Source organism: Panthera tigris, chromosome C2 (genome assembly GCF_018350195.1).
Source record: "Panthera tigris isolate Pti1 chromosome C2, P.tigris_Pti1_mat1.1, whole genome shotgun sequence".
In the NCBI taxonomy this organism is placed as follows: Eukaryota; Metazoa; Chordata; class Mammalia; order Carnivora; family Felidae; genus Panthera; species Panthera tigris.
In genome coordinates, this window is record NC_056668.1 from 794,263 (window position 1) to 821,101 (window position 26,839).

The following is a 26,839-nucleotide window of genomic DNA, read 5'->3' on the forward strand; positions in this document are numbered from 1 at the left end:
CAGCAAGGACTGTCAGAATGGGTGGAAAGATGCCTTTACGGGCCATCTACAAAATGTGCACCTAAAACGACACGGCTGGAGAGATCAAAAGCGAAGGACGTGGAGAGACATCTGACGAATGTGAGTGAAGGAAGCAAGGGTTGCGGGCCTCACGCTGTCCAGGTGGAACGCACCGCCGAGACCCAGGACAGCGAGGCTGTTGGCACTGAGAAGGGAGAGCTGCTCATGGGTGGGCGGTGGTGGTCTGCCGGTGGGGGGCCTCCAGCTCCCCTCATGCTTGGAGAGACGGACTGTGGGGGTGTCGTGGGGCAAGGCCGGGACAATGGGACCCCCGAGCTGGTGGACAGCGTGTGGGGAGCTTCCTGGGTCAGCAGGTGGGGGCTGGCAGGGAGCCTCCCCGAGCACTCCCTCAGTTCTCCATTCCCTTTTCCTTCGAGGACCACTCTTCCCAGGAGGAGGAGGGAACGGCACCCAGAGGCTCCTAAAGGGGAGAGTGGCAGGGCTGGGGAGAGGCCTGGGATTGGCCCCCGCAGTTCTGGGTCAGGACAAGTGGAGTGACGACGGAAGGCCGCCCTGGCGGCGTCCGGCACCTCCCCCAAGCCCGTGCCTTGTAGCTCCAACGGTGTGCAGGGGAAGCTCGGGGAGCCGGTGGTAGAGCTGCTGGGCACCGGCTGCTCCTGACCCAGGAACAGGGATCGCTACCCCCCTTACAATCACAGGGTAGCTGGCTTTGCACTTATGTTTCAAGACTTCATGCCATGATCTAAAATATTGCTTTCATAAACTTGGAACGGACACAGGCATGATGGAGCCTGCAGTTTCCTTCATAACCTATTTTTTAAATGTCAGGTTGCATAATGTGAAGGGGGCTCCTTATGTTTTCCTCGTGGATGTCAGGAGGCGAGGGGTTAAGAAGTACAGCAGGGAACAAAGCGTGGCCTGACTTCAGACCTGGGTTCTCAGCCACCGGTTCCAGTTAGAGAGATGATTCAGGGATTACAGACGCGGTCCTTTCTTAAACACACACTTCAGCTCTCCCCCTTTCCCTCAGGAGAGGTCTCGGATGACCCCTCCCAGGCAGGAGGAAAAACCCACAGACCCCACCTGACCAGGGTGCAGACCTGGGGCAACCAGGAGGGAACTTGTGCCTGGAGGGTCGAGGGGAGGGTCTGGAGCTGGCACCTTCTTCACCGGGACCCCTGCTGTCCTCCCCAGCCAGCCCTCTGGCCTCCCGTGATGGGCACCAGGTGGCCTCGGGCCTCTTTGCGGCCCTCCCAGGTGGCTGTTACGGTTTTATGAGCCCATTTTGCAGTTCATGAGAGTGAGGTGAGGCGCAGGTGACCGGCTCCAGGTTACAAGGCTGCAGGTGGCGGGGAAGGAGCCAGGATCTGTGGCCGCTGCAGGGACATCCCTCAGGCTGGGGGCTCGCAGGGCGTGACGGGCGGGCGAACGTTGGGGTCACGCTGCAGCAAACAGGCCCCCGGGATGTCGGCCGAGTGAATGGAAACTTTCCGTGCTGGCAGCTCTCTGGTTCTCGTCACGTGCACGTGTGATGTCAGTGCAGGGGCTGAGATTGGGTGTCTCTGGGACTCCCTTGCAGACTGTGCTGACACCCACCGATGCTATGTGGGGGTGCTGTTCTCTGCCGGAGTCATGCCCTGGCCCCACCGCCCGGCTTTCCACGTGTGTCCGGTGAAGGGTGTCCCGTCCCTGCCCCTTCTTGTCAGGATCCCCCCCCCGGTTAGGACCCTGTGCAGTTCCCGCCACCCGCTTCTACTGGCCCTGGTGCCTGTGGTGCCCGCACACCTGCCCTCCTTTACCCCTGGGGCCGAAGTGCGCCGGCCCCACCCCCTCCCCTCGTCCACTGGCGCCCTGCAGCAGGGCGCCGAGCACTCGGGGGCCCGGTGGCCGTGTGTTTCTTCCTCGGGAATCCGGGCCAGGCTGTGCTTCCCCGTCCACTCTGACCTTCCTGAGGCCAGGGCCGTTCCTGTGAAGGGACAGCCACGGCCCCCTGCCACCTCTCTCTGGACCCGGGCCGGGTCTCCCAGGCAGCTTTCCACGGGGCCCGCTGGTCCCGCTGCCTCCTCCTCAGGGACTCGCAGGCTGTTTCTGGTGCCGGAAGGCTGGCCTTTCTGGGCTTTCGTCTCGTTGGATCCGGCCAGCTCTCCCAGCCCTCTGAGACCTAATGCACTTCTGCTTTTGTGGCGCAGGGTGTCAGGGCCCCTCCCTACTCCTCCCCATCCGTGGACAGTCCTCCGCCAACCCCAGAGAGGGCTGTCCGTCCGGTGCCAAGCAGGAGGTCAGCCTGCTGACCGGACCCCCGACCATCTCCACGGTCTCCTCCTGTTGTGGGAAGTGCGGGTCTGCTGGGATTTTTTTACTCCACAGAAAGATGACCGCGGACAGAGGAGTGAAAACTTTTATTTCAAAAAGCCTCTGATATGGACACAGAAAATACACAGGAAGGAGTAAAAATAAAACTAACAAATAAACAGGATCCTGAATAAAATGTGGAACCAATCACTCTCTTGAGGAAAAAGAGCTTTGGGTTATTTTTTATTATTTTTTTTAAACACATCGCTTTGTGTCACTGGGTGGCCCAGGGGTCCAGGCCTCTGAGTAGATGGGGCAGGGGTCTACAGGGTAGCACCTTTGTTCTCGGGGTTTTCGGGTTGGGGAGTCACCGTTTTCTGCCGTTTTCTGGAGACACCAGTCAGCGTGTAAGCGTTCGCTTGCCCTGAGCTCTGTGGCCCGAGGCCTCAGGAACCAAGGTCTGAGCCCTGAGGGAGGAGAACCTTATGTGGAGGAGTCTACTCATCAGGGGTCAGGTTTTAAAAATGCTCTCGACCTTGGCTTTCCAAAAACGAAGCGTCCACCGTCTCACACGAATTTACTAGCAGACTTTTGAGAGTGTACATGAAATGCTAACTAAAGAATTGTGCAGGATTAGTGAGAAAAGTCAGACTACGCGGGAGGTGCGGGAGGGGAGGCCGCACTCAAGCGACCCCCCGGACAGGGAAGGGGGAAGCGGCTTCGGGGATTCAGAGCCTGCTGGGGGTGGGGGGATGCTAACACGGTGAGCGGGGCAGGTGCTGGCAGGGTCCCGGGACCCCAGGGGCGGGCAAAACACACGCGGCTTTTCAAGCCTTTCCTTTAGAAACATCCAGCTCATCAGGTTGGTCAGGAACATTCACGTCACATCTTACTTCCCGTTTTCGCAGTGGGGGAGGGGCCCCGGCGCTAGCTCAGCGCCACCTTCCTGGACACCGTCTGGTAGAAGACGCCACGCATTAGGGCCTGGTAGCTGGGCACGCGGAACAGGTGGCGCTCTCCATAGGCCACGTCGTACTCGGCCGTCTTGCCCGTGACCAGGACGCGGATGTGCGGCTCGTTCACCTGGCGGCCCACCACCACCACGAAGATCTCGATGTCTGCCCGCTGGGCCTCCTGCACCGCCTTCTCGATGGCCGCCGCCGTGGCCCCCTGTGAGTTGCCGTCAGAGAAGAGCAGCAGCCTCTTCTTGGCTGGGACGGACGAGGCCTCGCGGTAGAAGCGTGTCACGTAGCCGAGGGCGTCGTTGACGTCAGTGGCGTCGTTGAAGAAGGTCATGCTGTCCACGGTGCCGGCCAGCACGGTGTAGTTCTGCAGAAACTGCAGCGACGCGCGCTCTGGCTGCTGCTGCCCGGGGCCGCTGTACTGCACCACCGACACCCGCACGTCGTGGGAGGGGTTCGTCTTGCCCGCCGTCAGGAAGCGCTCGGCCAGCCGCTTGGCGAAGCGCCTGGTGGTGTCGAAGTTGTGGCTGCCCACGCTGGCCGAGCCGTCCAGCAGGATGGTGATGTCGGCCGGGGAGGTGAAGGTGACTGCGGGGTGGGGGGTCGTGTTGGTGCGCGGCCGGGGCCTCCCGACTCGGCCGCCCTGGGCTCCCCCTATCTCTCGCCCTCCTCCGGGAGCCCCCGCCGGCACCCTGTCCACACACCCCAGGTACTCACTTGGGCACGTGTAATCTGGGCACTTCTTGTCTGTAAGAGAGAAAAACGCCATGCGGTGTGAAGCCAGTGATCTCGCGGACCACCCTCCCGGCTGTAACCCCCCAGCAAAAATGGCGGCAAAGCTCCCGCATGGCAGGCGTGGAGTAGCCACGTGCACAGGTGGCACTCCTAGACGCCTGGCCAGCATCTACTCGGCCCACTCGGCCCCGCCGAGAAGGGGTGCCCCCCTATTCAAGGGTGGGCCTTGAGGTCTTGGGCCGGGCCCCCGCCTGCTGTTCTGTGGCCCTCACACCAACCCAGTGAGGGGCGGGGGGTGGGGCAGAGCCCGGGCCCCTTCCGAGGACGGGTTGGCCGAAGCTCAGCGAGGAGAAAGGACGGTCTGCAGGTCAGACACCCCGCGCCACACTGTCCCCGGGCGACACCGACCGGGTGGCTGCAGGCAGGCGTATCTGACCGCGGCAGCTGGTCTGGCCGTCCACCAGCTGCCTGCGCTGCAGACCCAGCTCTACCATCGGGCCGGGCCCAGAAAGGCATGTTCTGCGGCGGGGGCCTCTGAGCGGTCTTGGGCTCCGAGGCCAACCCCTGCCCCGGCGTGTGGATGCGCCTGCCGGGACCACGGCGAGCACGAGCGCTCACGGGAGGAAGTGCGACAAGCACGGTGCCGCCCACACTGGGAGCGTGGGAGCTGTGCCACGGCGTCCTCAAGCACCAGTGCGAGGCGGCCTGTGGGGAGGCCCTGGTGCTGCCGGCAGGGGGTGCCGGGCCCCTGTGGCCAGGAGGTGGCGGGGCTGAGAGCAGAGCCTCGCCTCGGCAGCCCCGATGCGGCCCTCCCAGCACGGCGCGTGCTGGCCACGCGGCGCCCACCCCGAGCCCACCTATGCAGATCTGGGTGGTGATGTTCTTTAGGAAGGCGTCCTCGAGCAGCTCGGCATAGTTCTCCTTCACCAGTGAGATGCCTGGCCGACCCTGGGGCCCCAGGCCTTGGCAGGAGATGACGTTGAGCTGGTCGGAGCCCGCGACGAAGCCAAACATGTCCTTGATGCCCACGGAGACCACCTGTAGGGGAGGGGCGGTGTCGGCGTGGCCCCGGTGGAGAAGGTCCCCCACATTCCGGGGGGGGGTGCAGGAGGGGCGGCGGGTGGCGTGGGGGTGGCCCCACCTGGACGTCCGGGCCGCAGAGCACGCTGAGCGGGGTGGGGTCCCTCTGGGTGTCTGAGCGGCCGTCCGTGATGACTAGCACTATCTGGTTGTTGTTGGAGGGTGGCAGCAGCCGGTCCCGCGTGTACTGCAGGGCCTCGCCGGTGAACGTGCCCCCCGCCATCCACTGCAGCTTCTTGATGGCTCTGTGGGGCCAGAGCACCTGCTGTCAGTGCCGGGGCGGGGCCGGGGGGCGGGGCCGGGCTGCCTGGGGGCGGGGCTGGCCGGGCACGCCGCACTCACTCCTTGAGCTCCTGAGCGTTCCTGATGTTGGGGGTCTTCATGTCCACGTGCTCCTGCATCTGGTTGTGGCTGTACTGCACCACCCCTGCGTGCGACTGCTGGGGCTCAAACTGCACGTGTCACACGCCAAGGTCAGGAGGGGACGTGGGGGTCCCAGCAGCCACCCCTCCACCCACCGTCTGTCCCAGGCCGACCTGGCCCACAGGCCCCCCTCCACCACACTCACACTCTGGGGGGTGGAGGTTATAGCTTTTAAGGAACAAGGGCCCTGGGACCCACCCCTTCCCAGCCTGGTGTCCCTGGGAAGCACCAGGGCGGGTGTGACTCACCTTGACCAGCTCGTCTCTGCTCAGCCGGTCGATGACCTTGATGATGAAGTCCTTGGCGATCTCAAAGTTCTGAAGGCCTATGCTCTCCGAGCTGTCCAGCACGAAAAGGATGTCGATGGGGCCACACTTGCACTCTGCAGGCAAGGAAGGGGTCAGCCCTTGGGGCCTCCCAGGGCCCCCCTCAGCAGAGCTGCACCCCCAGCCGGGACCCCGGGGCTTCTGGCCCCTGCCTGTGGCTGGCCGCGTGGGTCCCTGCGGTGAGGACAGGGACAGGCCAGAGCCCCAAGGCCACGGTGGCATGGTGAGGGCGTGAGGTCCCCTGCTGCTCTACAGGATAAACTGGGAGGAGGGGGCATAGCCCTGCCACCCACAGGGAACCCTCAAGAAACATTCAAATGACTCACCACAGCAAGCTGGGGAAAAGAGGAGAAATGAGTTACATTCCAGTCGAGATCCCACATCGTATTACAGATAAGATCATAAACCCTCTGCCAGCTCCCCACCCGCCTGGACCACCCTCACCAGGGTTGGCTGCTCTGCCTGGCGCTCGGGCCACCCGGGAAGGGCGGTGGGGGTGACAGCGGCTTGACCCCTGCCCTCCACCTTTGGGGACTTTCTTGTGGGTGGGGCACACTCCCACCCCTCCTGTTTGTCTCCCTCCCTGTCGCAGCTCAAATGGTCCCTCCGTGGGCACCAGCAGTGGGCGCTGGGGCCGGTGGGACCTAGTTCCTTCCAACTGAGACAATTATTCAAAGATGAGAGATACTCACAGCACATTTTCATGATGATGTCCAAGATCTCACATTCCTGAAGGGGAAGAGACGCAGGCACCAGGGGCTCAACTGGTGCCCCAGTTGCCACCCCGCGGACCACAGTGGGACTGGGTTGGGATAGCGGCTCTGACTCAGAGTATTAGGCACCCCGCAGCAGGGGCACCTGAAGTGGTCACCGATATGTGGTCACCCCGTGTTCCTCCATGACAATTTCATGCCCCCGTTGCCGCCATGGCTCCCCACCCCACGGGATTCTTAGCCAGAGTGGTCAGCCCCCCAGGGACGTTCACAGACACCCACTTACATCCGGCCCTGGTGGTCCCGTGTGTCCTGGGGGTCCCTGTCCGAGGAAGGACCGGAAAAAAGTGATAAGGGCGCATCACTTCCTGAGCTGCAGATCTGATGGGAGCCCTGAGCAAGCCCCCCCTCACCCTTCTGGCCTTCGGGCTGACCCCGCTTCCCATTAGGAGCCCCTGAAGGCCTGCGTGCTCAGGGCTGGTGGAGAGTCCCTAACTGCCATCATTCTGTAATCACTGGCTGCCACTTACTCCCTGCCCGGGGGCCAGCAGGTGGGCCGGGCGTGGCCCTCACCATCTGGGCACTCACCACCGGGAGGATAGTTTGCCCCAGTCTGACTGTGCCACCTTGATGGACAGGGGACCCCCCAGGCACCCACCCCGGGCTCTGCTGCACTCTCTTCACCCCTCATCTGGTGACGGGCTGCTCCCCCTTCTCTGATCTCCCCACAACCCTTGAAATTGCCTGTTCCCTCCCAACCCTGCTGTCAAAGTGCCAGCCTCCCCGAAGCCTTCCCCGGAGACCCACTCCCGCAGTTCCCACCCCTGCCCCTCTGCAGCCTCAGAGCGCCAGTGTGCCCTACCCCGGCTGGCCGCAGCCGCTCACCTGGGGGCCTTCAGGGCCCCGGTATCCCTTGGCTCCTTTGACACCTGGGGGTGCGATGTCGTTGTTCTGGAAGGGAACGGCACAGTGTCACCAGCCACAACCACCATCGACTAGCCGTCTGCTGCATTCTGTCCGTGTTCACTGTGCCCCGATGGCTCCACGCCTGCCCTCAGAGCCTCAGCAGCCCTGGCGGCACACGGCTGCCTCCCTCTACAACCCCCGGCGGTGACCGTCCGACCTCCCCAGTGAGCTCTGCACTCACGTCCTCTCCAGGGTCTCCGGCTTCTCCTTCGTCCCCCTTGAGGCCCGGGTAGCCTTTAGTGCCCTGCGGGTGACAGGGGAACACGCGGTCGCTGTGGCGGAGGGTCCGGAGGGGCAGGTGTGCGTGTGTGGCTGGGACCCTGGCCCAGGGGTGGGGTGGGTGCCGAGGGCCTGGGCTCCCGGGGAGGGCGGGGGGCAGGGCCGCATCTTCACTCAGGCGAGGGCCTCGACCAGGGCTCTCCCACCCGGCACCGGCCTCCGGCCAGCCGTCTCCTCCACCAGCTTTTCCTTTTCAGTCAGCCTTATTTACTGTCAGTCACAGCACTGCATTTCCTTTCTAAGAAGCAGAAGTTTTACAAGGACAAGATAAAGGAGACACAGTGACCCGCCAGAGCAGGCACATGTTCCTGCGGTTGAGTGCCAACCAGAGGACACCCCGAGGTTTGAGCCCCTGGGAGCCCAGAGGGAAGTGCCGGTGGCCAGGTGTACCCCTGGGCCAGGCAGGGGCACCCACGGGCTGAGACACACGTGGGAGGGGCCTCGGCTCCAAGCCTGTGCCGGGGACACGTGTGAACGTGTGCGTGTATGTCCCGCGCATGTGCACGTGCCTGTGAACACACCAGGAGCCCGATGGTGGGCGTGTACTCACGTTTATCCCGGGGGGGCCCCTGCTGCCTGGATAGCCCTGCAGGGGAAGGCGGGACAGTCAGGCCGGGCTCTGATTTGGCTGGGGTGGGGGGGTGCCCACTGGATGATCCCAGCCACGGCTTTCCGGTCCGGCCCATGGTCCTGGGTCCAACCCGGCTGGCCAGAGGGGGTGCTAGGACAGGAGTCTGGGGCACTCACAGGGAAGCCGGGGAAGCCCTCAGTGCCGTTTCCGGGTGGGCCGTCTTCCCCCTGTGGAGAGCAGACCAAGTCCTGTCACTGGGAATCGCCGGGCTCGGGATGGTGCCCCGAGGGGCTTCTCTAGCCGGGAAGGCAGCCTCCTGCCCAGGACTGCCCTGCGTGTCCCCAGACTTTGGAGCAGGAGGGGCAGTGCCTGTGGGGAGCACCATGACCACGGGGACCACAGTGGCTGCAGCGCCCGTGGTGCCCCTAGACACAGAGGGGACAGTCGCCTGTGGAGGATGCACGTCTCCAGACACTGCGCCTGGGGCCCTCAGGCCCCACATGCACGCTCTTCCCGGTAGGAGCCTGGGGCTCGAACCGTGGCTTCCCAGGCCCCAGCAGCCTGGCACCACCCCCACCCAGGCCCTTGGGACCGCCACTCACCCTTTCGCCCATCAGCCCGGGGTCTCCGGGGGGTCCTGTGGGCCCTGGGGCCCCTCTGGAACCCTAAGGAGGGGAGGAGGGGGTTTGGGAAAGTTAAGCGGACATCCAGGCAGTGAGCAGTGCGGTCCCGGATGCACAGCACCTCTCTGCGGAAAACGAAGGCCGAGTTAAATAAAACAACGTTTCTACTCAGCAGCACAGCCATGATTAAAAGAAGGATCTTTAAATCCATCATCCTAGGGATGGTGGGGAGTCCATACCTCCTGCCCAGTAACCCACCCAGACGGCACCCCCAGGACAGGACCAGAAGTGGCACTACGTGCCTACTGACCGTTACCTCCGGGGCTGGGAGTTCCAACCCCAGAGCTCAGAGAGACAAAGGGACTCAGCACGGGCGGGACTGAGCAAGCACGCGTCAGCCGCGGTTAACAAAATCTTTAGGGTTTCAGAAAACATTCATAATGGCAAAATTAAAAAAAAAAAACTTTGTGAAGCCAAATTTATAAGGCATAATATGGAAATAAGAAAAATAAATTGGAGAGAAATAAGCTAAAATGTTTATATTATTTATCTCTGGGTGGTAATGGTTTAGATTTCAATTCTCTGTTTTATTTTTTTTCTGCATTTTCCATGTTTCCTGAAAGGCACAGATACCATGAAATGCACTAAAACATTTGTGTGTGTGTGTAGACTGGGGGTGCTCCCCAGTCCTAAGGGCCGTTCCAGGGGCTAGGGTCTGGGGCCGGGGGCAGGGAGGGCGACTCACCTCAGGCCCCGGGGGCCCCTCGTCACCTCGGTACCCTTTAGGTCCAATGGGGCCAGCCTCACCCTGCAAAGATGATACGTCTATCAGACCCCTTTCAGCCCCAGGCCAGCCCTCCGGGCCCCAGACCCATGCCGGCTGGCCTGCTTGGTCTACGCCTCTCCCTGGAGGCCAGTTGCCTACCTTTCTGGGTCCAGAGTCTTGGTCCCCTGAGCACTTCAGGGACATACCCAGCCAGGCCCAAAGAAGGGGTGAGCACAAACCACGTACGGAGCCGGCTGGCTTGCCTGGCCCCTGGGGACCCTGCCAGCCGTGACCCTGGACTCGGAGGCCCGTCTCCCAGCCCCATCATCAGGCTGATGCCTCCTGGTGAGGCTTTTCTTCTCTAGTCCCTCTCACAAAGGCGCACAACTCCCCGTATCTGGCCTGTCCCATTAGGCAGAGGTCGGCCGGGAGGCTCCTGCTGCGACCACAGGAGGCTCCAGCTCTGGGCCCAGGCAGTGTCAGCGTCACTCACTTAACCTGGGGCTTTGCTCGCCAACCGTGAGGACCAGCAGCCCCCGACTTGGGGCTCCCAGGGGTAGGTTTGGGAACCTGAAATGGGGGCCAGGAGGGAGTCCAGGCCAGTGGGAGGTGTGTCCGGGGCCCCAGGAGACAGGAATACGGCCACCCAGCAGACAGCAGAGGGCCACGCTTGGGGACAGTTTCTGCAGAGCTGCGTCAGCAGCTGGCCTGCTGGGTGGGCGCCTCCTGGGATGCGGCCCGAGGGGCCCCCCCTGCTCCTGGTGGGCAGTGCTGGCGTCTGCACAGGGAGGTGGCGGTGCCCCCCACAGGGACAAGAGGCGAGGCCTGGCAGGGGCTACAGCGGGACTGTACCCCTCCCTCCAGTTTCTGGATCCCTCCTCTGCTCTGGGAAAACACATCTCCCAGAAACTTCTGCACGGACACCCTGGCACAGAAGCCAACTGCCTAGCTGGTCTGGAGTCGTGGGGCTGCAACGGAGTCGGGAGGAGGGCAGCCCTGGGGGCAGAAACTGTGCTGCGGCGGGGAAAGCGGATGTCCAGTGTGGACAAACCAGATTCCACAGCCACCTAACCTCCTCACCCCTCACGGAGGGTTCAGGTGAACAAGTGGCCAGAGAGCCGACCCTCCCCAGCTGGGCCACGGGCTGGAGGGACACAGCACCCTCCCCCGCCCCCAGCTGTCTCTGGTGATGTCTGGCTTTACAGTGACAGTTACTCTGGGACAAGCAGGCGCTACTGGAGTAAACGCCGGCGACACTTCCCCCTCTTAGTGTCTTATGTCCTAGCGCCTTGAACGACTTCCTGAATTGTGCCACGGGGAAGGACCAGATCGTGGCCGGCTTGCCCTGGCCACACTGACCATCCTGTAGAGCAGTGACACCGTCTGAAGAAGGCAGGGGACCCTGGGAACGTCGCAGGCGGCCGGAGCAGGCCCACCTGGGAGGACGCCTCATTAGAACAGGGGCAGAAAGAGGGCAGGGATTCCAGAAAGATGCAGAGAAGAGAGGTTGACACCCGATGGGTGTCCTCCATCGCCAGGAAAGGTCGGTGTTGTGCTGACCGGCTCCCTATTCACCGAAAAGGTCAAGCCCGCCTCGCTTCGAACCCTGGTAGATCCTCCAGATGCATCAAAGAGAAAGCAAAGGCTACAATAAAGGCGGGAAGGTATTTGGAATCTTGTAAACGAGCGGGACATCCTGAACCACAAGATATTGGGACGGAGCCACATGCAACTGCAAACTTGGAGAAAGGTCTGTGGGTAGGAGCCTCCTGCACCTCAGCACAGAAACAGACCCAGCAGAGAACCAACCGCTGAAGGAACAGCCTGAGACAGGGACACGTCGGCCCGGAAACCCGAGAGACCACACTCGGCCTTTCCCATAGACCGTGGCGCAAGGCACGAGCGCACAAGGCCATCTCCCAAGGTGCACAGACACCCAGACAGGGTGGAATCTCTCTTGTGGGCAGAGGTGTGAACACAGCAGCTGTTTTACACTCTTGGGGGGCACGTAAGTGGGGGCTAGGTCAAGTAGAAGTATTTGGCAAATAACACACGCGCGCGCGCGCGCACACACACACAGACACACATCATTTGGCCAAGACATTATGCTGCTAAGAATTTACATTCTGGATGTAGCCTTGCAAGTATTTCGAGATGGACGGATGGATCATCGGGCAAATGGAGAGACCAGAGGAGCTAAGAGACAGACAGATGGGCATTGATATTTATTTCAGTATTTTTCTGTAAAGCAAAATACGGAAGCCGCCTGCATACGTGTTGACAACGGACTAGACAGGGGCATCTGCAGGCTTACAGGTGGAGCCTGTGGGGGCTGACCTGGCCGGTCCCCAGGTGGATCAGGCAAAAAGCATCGTGGTGCGATGCTGTTTGTGTAGACAACGCGCATACCCCCACACTCTCTCACACCCCGTGCTTTGTCTGAAAGGATTCTAGAAGAAACTAAATTTTAGAAGAAAGTAAGAATCCGTCCCTGTGGGGGGGGGGGGGCACGGGGACAGGAGAACTGTTTTTCCACACAAGCCTTTCTTCTGCTAGAGTTACTGATTTAACCACTTCTCCCAAACAGGTGAGGTGGCCCATTTACGGGCTCTTGTGTCTACAAGCCAGGGAACTTCTACGCCTATTTTACTTGAGAGACACTACTCCCCTTTCCCCCAAGAAGGGGGGATCCAGACTCTCAGAATTCTCTGGCTCTGTGCCGGCAGCTCCGGGGTCCTCTGGTGCCTCTTCTGCTCACAGGCGGCCACAGACCCCGGGAGCGGCTGGCTCCCAGAGAGCCCGGCTCGGAATTATGTGCGAGGAGTTTCCCACCGAGCTGGGTCCACGGAAGTGGGCTCACGCCCCCTGTACCCCACACTGGAATGGACCCAGGTGCATTTTTAATGCACCGTCAGGAGACTCAGCAACCCTATTGTGGCTGCTTCTTCTTTCCTGCTTTTTAAATCACTTTTTTGTTAAAATACCAATTCCAAATTCTCTCCACAAGAAAAGCCACCAAAACGCTCAAAGCCACAAGCCAAGGCCCACCAGAGCCCCAGGCCTGGCCCCGCCAAGGTTGGCCCCCACTCGCAGCTGCTGTCCTCGTCCTTGCTGTCCTGTTTGGAACTCTCTGCCCACCAGTGCTGCCGTCCCCTCCTCCTGCCAACTGGGAGGTCCCCAGTCTCAGCTCAGAGTCCTTCCTGCAGGCCAGGCAGCCACCTCGTCCCCTGCAGGGAGGACTTGGAAACACCCAGCGAGCGACCCCCATCACAGAGTAGCGGGCAGGGTGAGAGGGTCTAGGCCACCCGAGGGGGTCCCCTGAAGGGTGTGGGGAGGACATGTCCCACCCAGCCCTTTCGTGTGCTCTTTTTGGGGGTGGTCACCTCAGGCCCACAGCCACAGCTCCTCCCTGATCTGGAACAACATGACCTCCTGGCAACGAGGCAGAAAGGTAGACCCCTCCCTTGTGCTGGGAACGATGCTCCATCCGAGGCCAAGACCCGCTCTGGCCCTCTGCTTTCTCAGCCCCCACTTTCCTCCCCTCATCCCCTCCCCCAGCATGGCATCTGGAAGGTGTCACATCCAGGAATTCTGGAAACTTCCATGCACTGACACTCTCAAATCTGCCTCCAGCCAGGATCTCACACCTGGATTCCAAACGCTGAACAAGCCTCTTCCTCACCTGGTGTCTCCTGGGGGCTCAAACACACCATCTCCAGTATGGGGTGACCCTGCCCCACCAGGCCAGGGGGTGTCTCCAGGGGTCCCAGGGCCCCTCAAGTCCTTGCTGCCATCTTCCAGTGCCAATCGAGCCAGGCGCCCCTCTCACCCACTCTGAGGGCAGAGCTTGCGGGGGGCGCCTGGGTGTGTGCTCCCTGAGCTCTGCATCCTGGTAGACGCCTGCCAGGTGACAGGGGCACAGGAGCTGGGCACCCTGGATGCCCCCCACCGCTGGCTCCTGACTCTGGGCAGCCCCTGCAGGAAGTCCCCTGAGTCATAAGTGGAGAGGGACTGCCCTTAAATCCAGGAGCTGCTGGAGCCTTTCTGCTGGCAGCCGACATGGCCCCCCACCCCCACACAGCTCCCTACCGGGTCTCCGGGGATGCCGACGGGGCCTTCTCGTCCCTGGTCACCCTGGGGTCCAGCTTCGCCCTGGGGAGGAGTGAGCCAGTGAGTGTGGAGGCCAGGAGAGGCCAAGCTGCCCGGGCGGCCACTACGCAAGGCGGAGGGTCCCGCAGCTCTTGAGCCAGCAGAGGCCAGAGCCAGGAAGGGCCGCCCTCCACCGTGGGCCTGGCCTCATGCTTCCCCTGGGTTTTTATATACGGTGGCCATGCACACGGACATCTGGAGGTTCTCGGGGTTTCAAGAGGCAGCCCCTGATGTTAGCTGCTTGTCCAGTGAGGCTCACTGATGGGTCTCAGGAGCTGGAGCCCCGCCTAACCCCTGCTGGCCTCTGTTCACTTTGGGCACTTCCTGGGGTGTGGCCTGGCCTTCCGTCCATTCCCTGATCTCAGCACGGTAGGCTTGGAAGGGGTCAGGCCATGCTATCCCTGCTTCAGTGTCCCTCCCTGGGGGCCGGGGGGTTCTGGGCAGTGCACAAGGAGCAAGGACGAGGCAGAAAGCAAATCGCTCTTTCAGTGACCTTGGCCTCAGGCTAAGCTCGCTCTCCCCATTGGGACACCCAGACACACGTCCTCAGGAGGAGCGGTTTTGCCAGGCTGGTCACAGCGAGAGGGACCACACGGCCTCCGCGGTGTCCTGTTCCCGGGATGAGATGAAGCCTTGCCCTGCTCTGCAGCGAGAAAGCCAGGTCCTCACCCAGGTCTGAAGACCATCATCCCTCCCTGCTGGCTCCGGAATGGTGGGGGTGGGCGCTCCCTTCCTCTAACCAGGCACAGTCTCCAGTGCCTGCCCTCCAGCTCCTGCAGAACCTTCCAATGAACCAAGGGCCAGAGAAAGCTCTGGAAGGAGGCTGCGCTACAGGCCACAGCTCGGCGAGCCTGCTGGGCCATTGTGACCGCGAAGTCCGTGTGGGCCTGGCTTCTCAACTTTCCCGCTCTTCAAGTTGTAAGAAAGGACTGTTCCAGAGTGCAAGCTCTGTCTGCAACGTTTAAGGGGCTACTGGGGGGCTGCAGGTGTTTGGAAAAGCTCAGATGTGTGATGGTGAGTTGAGTGAATCGTGACACGGGAGGAGCCGTGCACTTGATGACAGGTGTGGAGCCAGTGCTGTACCGACTATTCCCGGTGCTGCATCCGGGATGGCCGTTGTGAGTCCCAGTGTGGCTGTGTGTCTCTGTGTGACTCTGTGTGTGTGTGTGTGTGTGGTGGTTTCCCCTGCACACGCTGGTCATCGGTGATGGGCGGAGGGGATAACCCCGCCCCTTGCACTCCTCATCTGGGCCCACACCCCCCATCTCTCCGCCCTGCTCACACCCTTCGAGGTGCCCCGGGGTCGGGGTCGGTGGGGGGGGGGGGGGGGCTGCCACACTTCCAGAGCTGGGGAGACAGACTTCGGGAAAACAGCAGGTGAGGGTGTGGGTGAAATCTAGATGCCAAAGGGACTTGGTGACATGTGTCCTGTGAGGCTGATGGCCTGACCTCACCTGACCGCAGTCTCTGGTCCCCTCCTGGTGTGTGGGGTCTCAGCCTAACGAACAGTGACTCACCGGGTCTCCCCTGGGGCCGCGCACGCCTGGGGTCCCCCGTGGTCCTCTTTCCCCAGGGCCGCCCTGTGTGGAGAGCAGCGGACGGAGGTGAGACTGCAGCTCGGACACGGCATCGAGGAAGGGGCTCCAGCTGGGCACGGGCTGAGCGCCCCCCAGACACGCCGGCCTCGCAGAGACTGAGGTCCACTGAGCTCAGACGGAAGCCCCGGTGCTTGTCAGCCACGCCGGCCACGCCGGCCCAGACGCCACCCCACCCCACTCACCCTATCTCCAGGGGCGCCGTCCGGTCCCGGGTTTCCCTGGGATTAAGAGGAACAAGCAACATCAGTTTGGGATGGGAACTCTGTTTCGGGGCCTGGAGTTGGGACAGGAGATCACGTGGGGTGCTCACCTCGTCGCCGGCCTCTCCCTTCTCTCCCGGGGGACCAGGCAGCCCCGGCTCGCCCTGGGGGAGAACAAGGGTAGGACTGGGCCCGGGGCTGTGGCCCCTCCCGGGCCCCCCTCCACCTCCCTACTTCCTGCCCTCCCCTCCCCTCCCCCGTCTGTCCTGGGAGAGAACAAGAGTAGGACTGGGCCCCTCCCGGCTCCCCCTGCACCCTACCCCCGGCTGCTTTAAGGGCTCCGTGAGCACTCACCTCATCCCCAGGGGGCCCTGTGCTCCCCGGCCTCCCAGGCTCCCCATCAGCTCCAGGCGCACCCTGGAATGATGAGAAAGGTCAGCCTGCGGGAGGCTACGCCCGGCCGTCCTGGGCCACCAGTGACCCTGCACCGGTCCCCCTCACCCAGACTTCGGGCCACACCCCCTGACCACGCACACCTTGGACTCTGAGAACCTTCCCAACCACCCATATCTCTACGGGAATCCCGCAGAGGCCACTCCCCCGTGTCGTCTGCTGTTCAAGTCCCCCTCATGCAGAGGGGCAAGCCCACTTCTAGTCATCGAAGGCAAAATCAGGTCCGGGGCCCACAAAGCAATCGGCCGGATTCCGAACATCCGGTCCAGGAAGCCTGCGTGGTCAGGACGCGTTCAGTCGACCTTACTTCTCCATCTTTCTTAGCACTTCCTGCTGCTGAAAATGCCGGAAAAGCACCAACAGCAGAAAGCTGTGCTCTAAGTTGGACTCAAAACCTTGGGTCCTCATTGTTTACTTTTCTGCCTCCTGTTTGCTGTTAAGTGGTGACTTTCACATGAACAGACGGTTTCTAGGCCCTGAGGGCACCTCGTCTGTCTGCTGCAGGCGGGCAGTGTGATGCACCCCGGGGCGCGTCCGAGGCTCAGTGACATGGGGCTGCAGGGGGCACAGGGGGCGCCCCCCTTGGGTGACTGTGCCCTTGGTTGTAGCTTGGTTTTGCGCTCTCTCCACCCCGGCCTCCTGCCTGCCCACTTGGGGGCCCGGTCCTTGCAGGGTGGGTGGAGAATCTGCTTCCAAGAGGGTTTCTGATTCATACTTGGTACACAGGGAGGCCTGCCCGACGTCACCAACCTTTTCTCCTTTCAGTCCGAAGGCACCTGCGTCGCCCTTGGGCCCTGGGGGTCCTTGAGCGCCCTGACAAGAAATTGTGGGAGGTCAGTCCTCAGCCTTCAGCAGCAGCCACTGGGTTGCACACAAATAGAAGCTGAAAAGGCAGGTCTGGGCTGGGTACAGCCGGCCCGTGACCTCTTAGAGCTCCAGAAGGGCTGAGTCCGTATTTGCTCACGAGAACTTAGCCTTAAAATGCGAGTGACGGAATGCAACTTACGTCGAATCCGGGTGAGCCCTTGCACCCTGGCAGGCCGGGGTACCCCATCTCCCCCTGGAGGGAGGAAGGCAGATTTAGAGGTCAAGACTTTCGTTCTGGCTCATCCATCCCCTCCCAGGAAAGCCCCACCAGGACGACGGTTGGAGGCTTGGGGTCCACTGGGGCCCGGGGCTTGGCAGGAGATATCTTCTGCCTTTCTCGCCACCTCCCAGTCACCAGCTCTCCCGCCAGGCGGGGTTACCTTCATGCCGTCCACGCCATCGACGCCACGCCTGCCCTTCTCTCCCTGCAAGGCACAAAGGCCAAAGAAGGGTTCACGAAGGTCAGACAGGACCCCTCTGGGGCAGAAGACATGTCCCCGCCCCCACACTCACCTTGTAGCCCTTGGATCCCCTGGAGCCCTGTGGAGACAGGAAGGGAGAGTGAGGGGGGTGGTCCCCCAATAAGGGGCAAGCTCCCAGGGAATTGGGATGGGTCCCAGGATGGGTCCCCCACAGCTCGTCGCAGGTCAGACACGCTGGAGATGGGCGGTGTCATGCTCCTGTGCATGAGGGGGGTGGCTCTGTGCCCCAAAGCCCTGCCTTACTCACCTTCTCCCCTCGGCTCCCTTTTTCTCCCTAAAAAGCAGACAGAGGAGGAAAGAGGGTGTCACTGGTGTCCTGGGGCCCGATGCCCTGGGCTGAGCCCGGATGTGTTCCGCTGGGCCCCAGGACGGGCCGGCAGCTCTGGAGGAGGAGGGGGAGACGTACCTTCATCCCCTGGTAGCCGACCGGTCCGAGGTCCCCAGGCCTTCCCTGGAACACAGAGGAGGGGGTATGTTAGGCAGCCCTGAGGGCAGCCATAGCGACCCCCCCAGCCTGTCTTGACCCCCACTCTGCTCAGGCCTGGTCAGCCAGAGAGACCGGGCTGGCTGACCACTGGCCCGAGTCCCAGAGAGCAGCCCCGATGTGAAGGTTCCTCCTCCCAGTCCTGGGGGCTCTTCAGTGGAGTCCAGGGAGGAGAGGGGAGATCAGGGCCCAGGAGGAGGGGTGATGGGGAAGGTCTAGGACACCCCCTAGGAGGAGAGGGGCATGAGCTGGGCCTGAGTGGAGGCCTGGGCAGAATGTACTGGAAAGAATGGCTGTGCGGCATCTTCTGGCGTTCGCTGCCCTTGGGGCCGTGTCCTCTCAGGGTCAGGCCACAGGACCATGGTGCCCAGAAACCAGCCATGCTTCTAGAAGTTTCCACAGTCCGGCTCCTCTCTCAGCCTCAGGTCGTCAGCACCCACCACCCCTGAGGTCAGGTGCTTGGCACTCACAGGGTCTCCGGCTTCTCCTTTCTCTCCTGGGAGACCTGGCTTCCCACGTTCTCCCTGCAACACAGAGCAGGTCAAGGTTGGGGATGATTTCTGTTTACTTCTAAAAACCAGATGGAAAGGACCCCCAACTTGCTCACAAGAAAAGGATTAAGAAGATATTCCATCGGCCTTCAGGGTTTTCAGGCTCCTTCCCTGTCACCTGTGTCCTGACCTGGGGTCTGCAAGGTCAGGGGCACACACCCCCTCCCACAGAGCCCACTGGACCCTGTGCTGCCCCATGCCGCCCGGCTGGCCCCTGAACCTTTGTCTCCAGCACCCCACCCCATTCCTGCTGCTATGCGGGGCTCCTGGGCTGGAGAGGGGGCCCGGCTCAGCTCCGGAGGGTGGTGCCCATATGGCTGCATGGCCATGCAATCTAACATTTTTAGGAGTGCCGGAACCCTGGACTTTGATGGGCGGTCAAAGTTGTAAGTGTTGGCCACACCTGGCCTTGGGCCCCACGTTTGCAGCCCAGCCCACAAGAAGGTGGACCTCCGGGAGCAAAGCACCAGCGAATGCTCGCCCCTCTGCCATGGGGAGGTCAGCTGTCAGACTGGGAGGCCAGCTGGCCAGACTCGCCCCTGGCATCGGCCACAGGGTCACTGGACTCTCTCCCCATGGTCGGGGACACCTGCTCGGGGAGGGGCTCCTTCTCTGTCCCCACACCTAGTGTGAGTGGGTGCTCGGTGGGGGCTCAGGACAGCTGCCCGGGGTCCCACCGCGTTCCCAACACCAGGGGCTCCAGGTTGCAGGGACATTTGTCCAGTGCTGTACTCCACACTTCTCTCCCTCCAGGGGGCCTGCGACCACTCACCTCGTACCCGGGGTCACCCCGTGGTCCGGGAGGTCCTCTGGCGGGCTGCAAGACGGGAGAGAAAGGTCAGCCCGAGGTAGCATCCTGGGTGTCCCCAAGGTGGGCGGGGCCCCACACTCACCTGGCACTCGAAGGAACAGCACTGCAGGAGGACAGAAGACACGTTAGAGAACAGGGCTCAGCGCACGGCCTGAGCTCCGACGGTGGGCACCCGCGGTGGGGACGGGGCTGGTGATGTCCTGGACAGTGGGGGGAGGAGGGCCCAGGAGGGAGGGGCAGGGGAGAGGCAGAGGAGACAGAGGGGAAGGGGGACGGGAGGGCAAGGGAGGGGCTCGTACCACTTGCTCCACATTGTTTTTCTGAAAAGTGAAACGGAAAAGTGGAATTAATTTATATTCAGGGCCACAGGATTTCCCAGCCTTCCGGACTCCGGCGCGAGGGTAGAGCGGCCTCTCACAATCATGTCAATGATGGTGTCGATGGTCTGGCTGATGACTTCCTCCGCGTCCCGGCTCTGCCCCCAGTCAGCCGCTGTGAAGTTGCGCCGGTACGTGTGGTCTGTGGCGATGATGCTTAGACGTGGCTCCTGGTGTGGATAAGGGACAAGGTTGATGGCCGCTAGGGGCCCGGCCTCGCCCCACCGCTGCTCTTCCCGAGGCCCCCACCCTGCGGCTCGATGCCTGCACCTCTGCACCCCGCAGGCTGTGCCCAGCGCCCCTCCATAGAGCAGGCCCCGCAGGGGCTCCTACCAGGTGGTCGGGCGTGATGGCCACCGAGAAGACTTTGATGCCCAGGTGCTTGGCCTCGTTCACGGCGTCCTCCAGGCCCCCACACGGCTCCTTGTAGCCCTCCAGGGGGTGCCCGTCGGTCACTACAATCAGGTACTTGTTCTCCTTCAGGTGGGAGCCCCTGCAAGGGGGTGGGCGGTGGTGAGGCCCCTCAAGCACCCCCTCCACCAACCCTAACAGCTCAGGGTACCCCTGGAACACAGCTGAGACCCCCCCCAAGATGGGAGGTGAGGAGCCGGGGGCCAGAACCCCAGAGGGAGACCCAGACCCAAATGCAACTCTCATAAGGCTGATTCTTGTTGTGCTGGGCACGGGTTTCCCTCTGTCAGTCCTGCCTATAAAGTGGGCTATGATCAAGGATATTAAAACAGAAAATAAAGGCTTGCGGGATCACATTTCTCTCAAGCCCCATCTTGGAAAACGCATACATATCCAGGGGGAGATACAGGTCCTGGCTCCCCTGAGGCACCCTGACGGGGGGACCCCTGACCACAGGTAGTGGGAGGGGTCAGCAGAAGAGCCGTCTTTGGCTGCGGCCAGGGGCACTTGGGGATGTGGCCGAGGGCATGAGGGGCTGTGGCCAGTGGGGGGCACCGGGGCCTGTGGCCGGGGGCACCTGGAGGCTGTGGCCAGAGGTACTTGGGGGTTGTGGCCAGAGGTACCTGGGGGCTGTGGCCGAGGGCATGGGGGCATGTGGCCAGGGGGGCACCGGGGCCTGTGGCCGGAGGTACTTGGGGGTTGTGGCCAGAGGTACCTGGGGGCTGTGGCCGAGGGCATAGGGGGCTGTGGCCAGGGGGGCACCGGGGCCTGTGGCCGGAGACACCTGGGGGCCTTGGCCAGGGGGGCACCGGGGCCTGTGGCTGGGGGCACCTGGGGGCTGTGGCCAAGGGCATGGGGGGCTGTGGCCAGTGGGGGGCACCGGGGCCTGTGGCCGGGGGCACCTGGAGGCTGTGGCCGAGGCCATGGGGGCTGTGGCCAGGAGTACCTGGGGGCTGTGGCCGAGGGCATGGGAGGCTGTGGCCAGGCTGAGCTGCAGCCAGGGGGGGATCCTCTCCCCCGATCAACCACAGATGCTGTTGACTATTCACCGTGGCAGTTCGGATGTCGTGTGTGGAGCCAGCTCGGGGGGCACTGGCGCCCTACAGGAAGACTCTGCTGTCTGTGTCTCTGTCTCTGACTGCAGACACCATCTCTGCAGTTACTGGGGCACTTCCGGCCCCATGGCCCCCTCTACCTTCAGTGGTTGAGACAGCGGACAGCTCAAGGGGGCCCCGGGGGTGGACAGTGACCCTTGGGTGGTGGCCTTCAGTGTGATGTCCTCGAACATCAGGACTGGCTCCTGGGGTGGCCGGGAGCTGCGTCGGGAAGCCGTGCAGCCTCCACGGGACACGCACGGGCTTCCAGACCGCAGCTGCGGATGGACGGCACTCACCCCACAAGCAGCTCCTCCAGCCCCTTCTTGATGGCGCAGTCCGTGTATGTGCCCTTGCCAAAGTACTTGACCGCATCCACACTGGCCTTGAGTACATCGCGACCGCTGGGCATGCGTGTGAGCGAGCGGATGATCTCCACCTCGTCGCTGTAGTGCAGCGCGCCCGCGTTCCACACCAGGTTACGGTCACACCGATAGTACCTACAAAGCACAGGGTGGACTGGTGGACTCTCCCGGGTCCTGACGCTGCATTTGCCGTGGGCACCTCCAGGGCCTCCCTCCCCGGCTCCCCGAGTGCGGTCTCCCATTTCACAGGTGGACCGACTGCCTGGCCCCGTCACACCCTGAGAGGCAGGGGCCGGCAAGCCCGGACTGGACTTCCTGTGGGCCCTAGATGCTGGGTTCCTGCCCTTGGGACCAGCATGGAGGGGTGGGGGTGGCCAGGAGAGCCAGCCCCAGCCAGTGAGTGACCACCGTATCCCCTGATCTCAAGGGTCCTTGGGTAAGGAGCTGTGTGCATCGGGAAAGTGGGACAGGGCCACAGGGGCGGGGCAGGGATGGCATGGGTGGGAGGGGGGCAGGGCGACAAGGGAGGGGGAGAGCAGGTCTAAGTGGGACACTGGTGGGGGGGGTCCCCGTGGATCTGAGTGGCTGCCTCTCTCTGCCCCTGTGCGCCTTGGCTGGAGGCTTTCAGCGGTTTGCTCTATTGGAGCCTGGGGTAGACGTCTTTCAGCCTGTAAAGAAGATGGGGTGACCGAGGCCCTTACAGTGACGCTAACAGCATCAAGAGCAGGAAGACCTCACCCCATTTCACAGGCGGGGAAACTGAGGCATAAGAAATTGAATAATGAGGCCACAGGCACCTGGAGGGGGTATCGGACCTCAGGGGCTCAGACACTTGGCTGAGTTCAGGGTTTCGGGTCATATGCCCCACATTGGGCAGCCCCCACCCTCTGTCCCTGCAACCCCCTTAATGGTGGGCCGGAAGCTCAGTGCCCTGATCATCAAGTCAGTCAACAGGGACTGGCTAAGGACTGGGGCTGGGGCCCTGCACAGCTGAATGGATGGGGGAGGAGCCTGGTTCTGACTATGGCCCTCCCCCCATGGCCTTGCCCCCCCCATGGGCGTGTCCTATTGTCAGCCACACCCACTGCCAGTGCTTCCCCACCCCCACTCCCACCCCCACAGCTGCAGACTCATCAGACAGATGAATGAGTAAGTGAATGAATGAAGTGTGCTGTCCCCAAACCCAGAACGAAGCTGGCAGGCCCTCTGGGCTCCTCGGACCAGGACACTAAGGACACTGGGATGTTGGGTCCAGGACTCAGACTCTGCCTTCCACACGGGCAGAGGTCAGCGTTCAGGCAGTGGCAAGGGGTGCCCTCTTCAGGCACAAGGCGGAGCCACGGAGCCTCCCACCAACTCCTGAAACTCACGCAGCTGGGGAGCGGGGAGGCACGTTTGGGGTCCTGGGAGTCCCCATCACAGCACTACCCCCAGGCTCCTGGCTGACCAGGCCGACTGGTCTGGTCCATCTCAAACTCAGCCCTTTTCTGGCTCATCTGAACCACTGTGGACGTGGGAGGTGCATGAGTGGCCTGGCCACCACCCAGGGCTTCTCCATGAGAAAGGGGGCTCACTCTGCCTGCCGGGCCCCTAGGCCCACCGCCCTCCCTTAGAAGCTCACAGAAGTGTGGGATTGGCGGTAAAGGCGTGGCCTCTCCTACCTGTCTCTCAGGTTGTCGATGAAGCGCTTGGTAAAGGCCTTGACCTTGTCCACCAGGGCCCCATAGGGCTTCAGCCTCAAGGCCACGCTCTCAGAGGTGTCCAGCACAAAGAAGAGGTCCACAGGGCAGTCTGGGCCAAGAGTGGGGAGGAGGGGCCTGAGGCTCACACCTTGCACCCCCCTGGGCACACAGAGGCCACCTCCCCCAGGTGCCCGGTGAGGGGCAGGGTGACTGTGAGAGCCCCCATGAGGGTCCTGGGAATCCTGCCTGGAGGGCAGGGAGCCCCTCCCTCGTCGGCAGAACCTTGGGAACAAGGAGACAGCACGGGGAGGGCGGGGGGGGGGGCAAGTTTCTCCACTGCCTGCCAGGCTGGGAATCAAATGGAATGAACGGGGGACAGAGAAAGAACAGCGCCCACCCGGCCCCTCGCGCTGCTGGAGGAGCCCTGAAGGCTCAGGCCTGGGTGGTGCTCGCCCTCCCCATAGGGGCCTCCTCCCTGGCCCAGCCTGACGCCCCTCAGACCGGAGAAGCAGAGGGGACCCGGGGTACGGGAGCCGCGGACCGCGTCGGAGAATTTCAAGCCCCCCAGGCACCCCAGCTCTTATGTCAAGGGAAGGGTCTGGCCCAGGTTCCCGGGACGGCAGAAGCAGAGGGTCAGAGATGCGGCCAGCCACTCACCCTGGAAGGCGACCGCCCTGTCATTGCCTGGGACGTCCTGAGCGGCCACCCAGCAGGCCTGCAGCAGCAGAGGCACCAGAGCATGGGCCAGCTTCATATTACCGCCGGAGTGTCACCATCGAGCGAGGGCAGAGGTCAGGGTGGGCCTGCGGCGCGACCAGAGGGAGAGAGAGAAGCTGTCTCTGCTCTCGCCGGGAAGTCACAGCCCAGGAGGGACGGAGGGAGGGACGGAGGGCTGGGCGGAGGAGGAGGAGCTGGGGCGGGGGCGGCGCGGAGGGCGGGGGTCTCCCTGGGAGTGAGTCACCGCGCCCTGCGCTCCCCTCTGGGCTCCTGGGCTCGGGAAGCTTCTTCCTCTGTTTTGGGGGCCAGCCGCTGGTCTGCTCGCGTGGAGCACAGCGAAACTGCAGCCGAGTTTACGAAAGTCTGAGCAGGAATGCCAGGCAGAACGAATCTCCTTCCAGCCCCCTGGGTTGTTTCTAACCCAGACATCTTGTGGAATCGCTCCCTTCACCCATCTCCCTACAAGCGGCCCTCCGAGGGTTTAAATGTTTCAAATCCATTGCTTTGTCAGATTTCCCAGTCATTGTTCATGTAAATATTTCTTCACCGGCCAGCAGATACATATTTGGAAAAGATACTTCAATTTTTCACTATGGGAAAACAAAGTCAACAACCGTCCCATGAACCATCCCTCACGGCACAGGGCGTGGTCACCAAACTCTCGTGTAGACGAACACCCGGGTGTAATATAAGCCTAGAACTTAATAGTCTAGCGTTGACCAGCAATTAACACATATTGTGTATGTTATGTGTATTATACACTGCATTCTTACAATAGTCCACTAGAGAAAAGAGTTATTGCGTTATTAAGAAATTCATCAGGAAGAGAAAACACATTTACGGAACCATATTGTATATTTCAGAAAAACCCGTATATGAGCAAACCTGTGCAGTTCAAACCTGTGTTGTTCAAGAGTCAATTATAGAGAGACAGACCCTGATTCTGAGGACGAGAGTGAAGACTCCACCCTAGGATCCTGTGGGGTGGGCTCCAGATGTGGCCAGACCCACCCCTGCCCCAGAGAAGGTTCCCGAAGACCTCCTCCAGAGCTGGGGCTGTTGACACATATCTAATATCGGCCTAAATGTTTTCTAGTTTAAAAACATACAACAGTTGTATAACCATAATAAACTTTCGAGAAGTCCTTCAGAAATCACACTTCTCAATGACTGCTCTGAGATTTCTTCCAATGCTTGCCCCTACCCACTTTGTGGGATTTTTGTGAACTTGCTGCCTCTGACTTCATCCCAGCTGCGCCATGGGCATCGCTGTGTGTGACGCCCCGCTTCCCGGCTTCCAGTTCAGACAAATGGAGGTTCAGACCGCCCCCCACCGTGCGAGGCTGCCCCCTGCTTGCTGGCTCCCCTAGTCTGAGCCGCTTATCTGCGAAGTGCCAAAGCGTTATTGTTCTGGCGGGTTTGGGAGAGGCAGGAAGACGTTGTGTGAATCGCTGACAACAGTGAGGTGCCCAGCCAGGCCTTGCACACGTTCTGACCCGTGGGGCCCTGAGCTGCACGTGTGTGTGAGCTAAGCCGTGGGGTTTGCAAATGACTCTTTCTCGGCCGCCAGGAGGCCGTAACTGACACCTGTGCTCCAACGTGGCCTGACCTTCTCCAAGGTGGGGCGGGGACCACGTGAGTCTGCAAAGCGGAAGGAGGCCCCTGCTGGGGGCCCAGAGGTGCCTTCTGCCTCACAAGAGCTCAGCAATGATGTCTTCAAAAATTATTATTTTTTCTCTTATGAAAAAGGTATGTGCTCATCATAGGAAAATTACAAAACTAGAAAAACCATCTTGTTTTACTGCCCAGAGGTAGCAAAAGCTGATACTTTTGTGTCTCTTATGCTCTTTCTGCTGTAAACATTTTTAAGCTTTTAATTCAAATTCCAATTAGTTCCCACGAGTGTGGTATTAGTTTCAGGCGTACAACGCGGTGAATCAGCACTTCCCTACATCACCTGGTGCTCGTCGCGACACTGTGTCCTTCACCGCGTCACCAGCTTCCCCCCATCCCCCGACTCCCCTCCGGTGACCATCCTTTCTTCTCTACAGTGAAGAGTCTCTCTTGGTTTCCCTCTCTGCGTCTTTATTTTTCCCCATTTGCTCGTTTGTTTTGTTTCTTAAATTCCACATATGAGTGAGATCATATGGTATTTGTCTTTCTCCGACTTATTTTGCTTAGCATAACACACTCTAGTCCCATCCACATCATTGCGGATGGCAAGATTTCATTCTTTTTGATGGCTGAGTAACATTCCATTGTGTATATGAACCACATCTTTGTCCATCACCAGCTGACGGATGTTTGGGCTTTTCCCATAGGTTGGCTCTTGTTGACGGTTCTGCCATAAACATTGGGGTGCATGTGTCCCTCTGAATCACTATTTTGGTATTTTTTGGGTCGATACCTAGCAGTGTGTGTGCCAGATCATGGAGTGGTTCTGTTTTTAATGTTTGAGGAAACTTCACACTGTTTTCCAGAGTGGCTGCACCGGTTTGCTTTTCCACCAACAGTGTAAGAGGAATCCCCTTTCTCAGCATCCTCGCCAACATCTGTCGTCTCTTGTGTTGTTAATTTTAGCCACCCTGACAAGGTATGAGGTGCTATTTCTGCTGGAAACATCTTTACAGACATGTGGCCACCTGCCTTCTTCTGTGTTCTTTTCTGAGTATGAAAGTGATGCAAGCATACTAGAAAAATGTGAACAATTCAGAAAATATAAAAAAGAAATAAAAACCATCCCGATCCGCACTGTTGCCGTCCTGTAGTTTTACCTGTGGTTGAGGCGAGGCTGACTCACTCCTCGCTGTCTGGACCCTCCCTCTCCAGGCGCCCGGCACG

At 61.2% G+C, this 26,839-nt stretch overlaps 2 protein-coding genes across 6 annotated transcripts in view; one reads left to right on the forward strand and one right to left on the reverse strand.

Moving 5' to 3' along the window:
- LOC122242040 overlaps window positions 1-2,472 on the forward strand; it is a 29,558-nt gene extending 27,086 nt beyond the window's left edge. For 2 of the 5 annotated variants that reach the window (XM_042999092.1, XM_042999091.1), the window contains one exon: window positions 4-2,472. In XM_042999092.1, coding sequence (XP_042855026.1) covers window positions 1,501-2,472 — 972 coding nt within the window. In that variant the 5' untranslated portion in view covers window positions 4-1,500. The other 3 variants (XM_042999094.1, XM_042999095.1, XM_042999093.1) reach the window with 3 other exon arrangements.
- COL6A1 (collagen type VI alpha 1 chain) lies at window positions 2,402-24,170 on the reverse strand. Its single transcript, XM_042999090.1, has 35 exons — window positions 23,939-24,170; window positions 23,261-23,390; window positions 21,534-21,734; window positions 20,063-20,222; window positions 19,771-19,899; window positions 19,652-19,672; window positions 19,435-19,455; window positions 19,314-19,358; window positions 18,461-18,514; window positions 17,913-17,957; window positions 17,754-17,780; window positions 17,538-17,564; window positions 17,405-17,449; window positions 17,164-17,217; window positions 16,908-16,970; window positions 16,059-16,121; window positions 15,815-15,868; window positions 15,687-15,722; window positions 15,424-15,486; window positions 13,847-13,909; window positions 9,737-9,799; window positions 8,971-9,033; window positions 8,545-8,595; window positions 8,348-8,383; window positions 7,700-7,762; window positions 7,438-7,503; window positions 6,839-6,874; window positions 6,532-6,568; window positions 6,166-6,174; window positions 5,762-5,895; window positions 5,433-5,542; window positions 5,152-5,335; window positions 4,868-5,048; window positions 3,993-4,022; window positions 2,402-3,863 (listed from the first exon to the last, which is right to left on the reverse strand). Exons 1-35 carry the CDS (start codon window positions 24,033-24,035, stop codon window positions 3,241-3,243), a joined length of 3,084 nt encoding a protein of 1,027 aa, XP_042855024.1. The 5' UTR covers window positions 24,036-24,170; the 3' UTR covers window positions 2,402-3,240.
- Window positions 24,171-26,839: the final 2,669 nt, after the last annotated feature.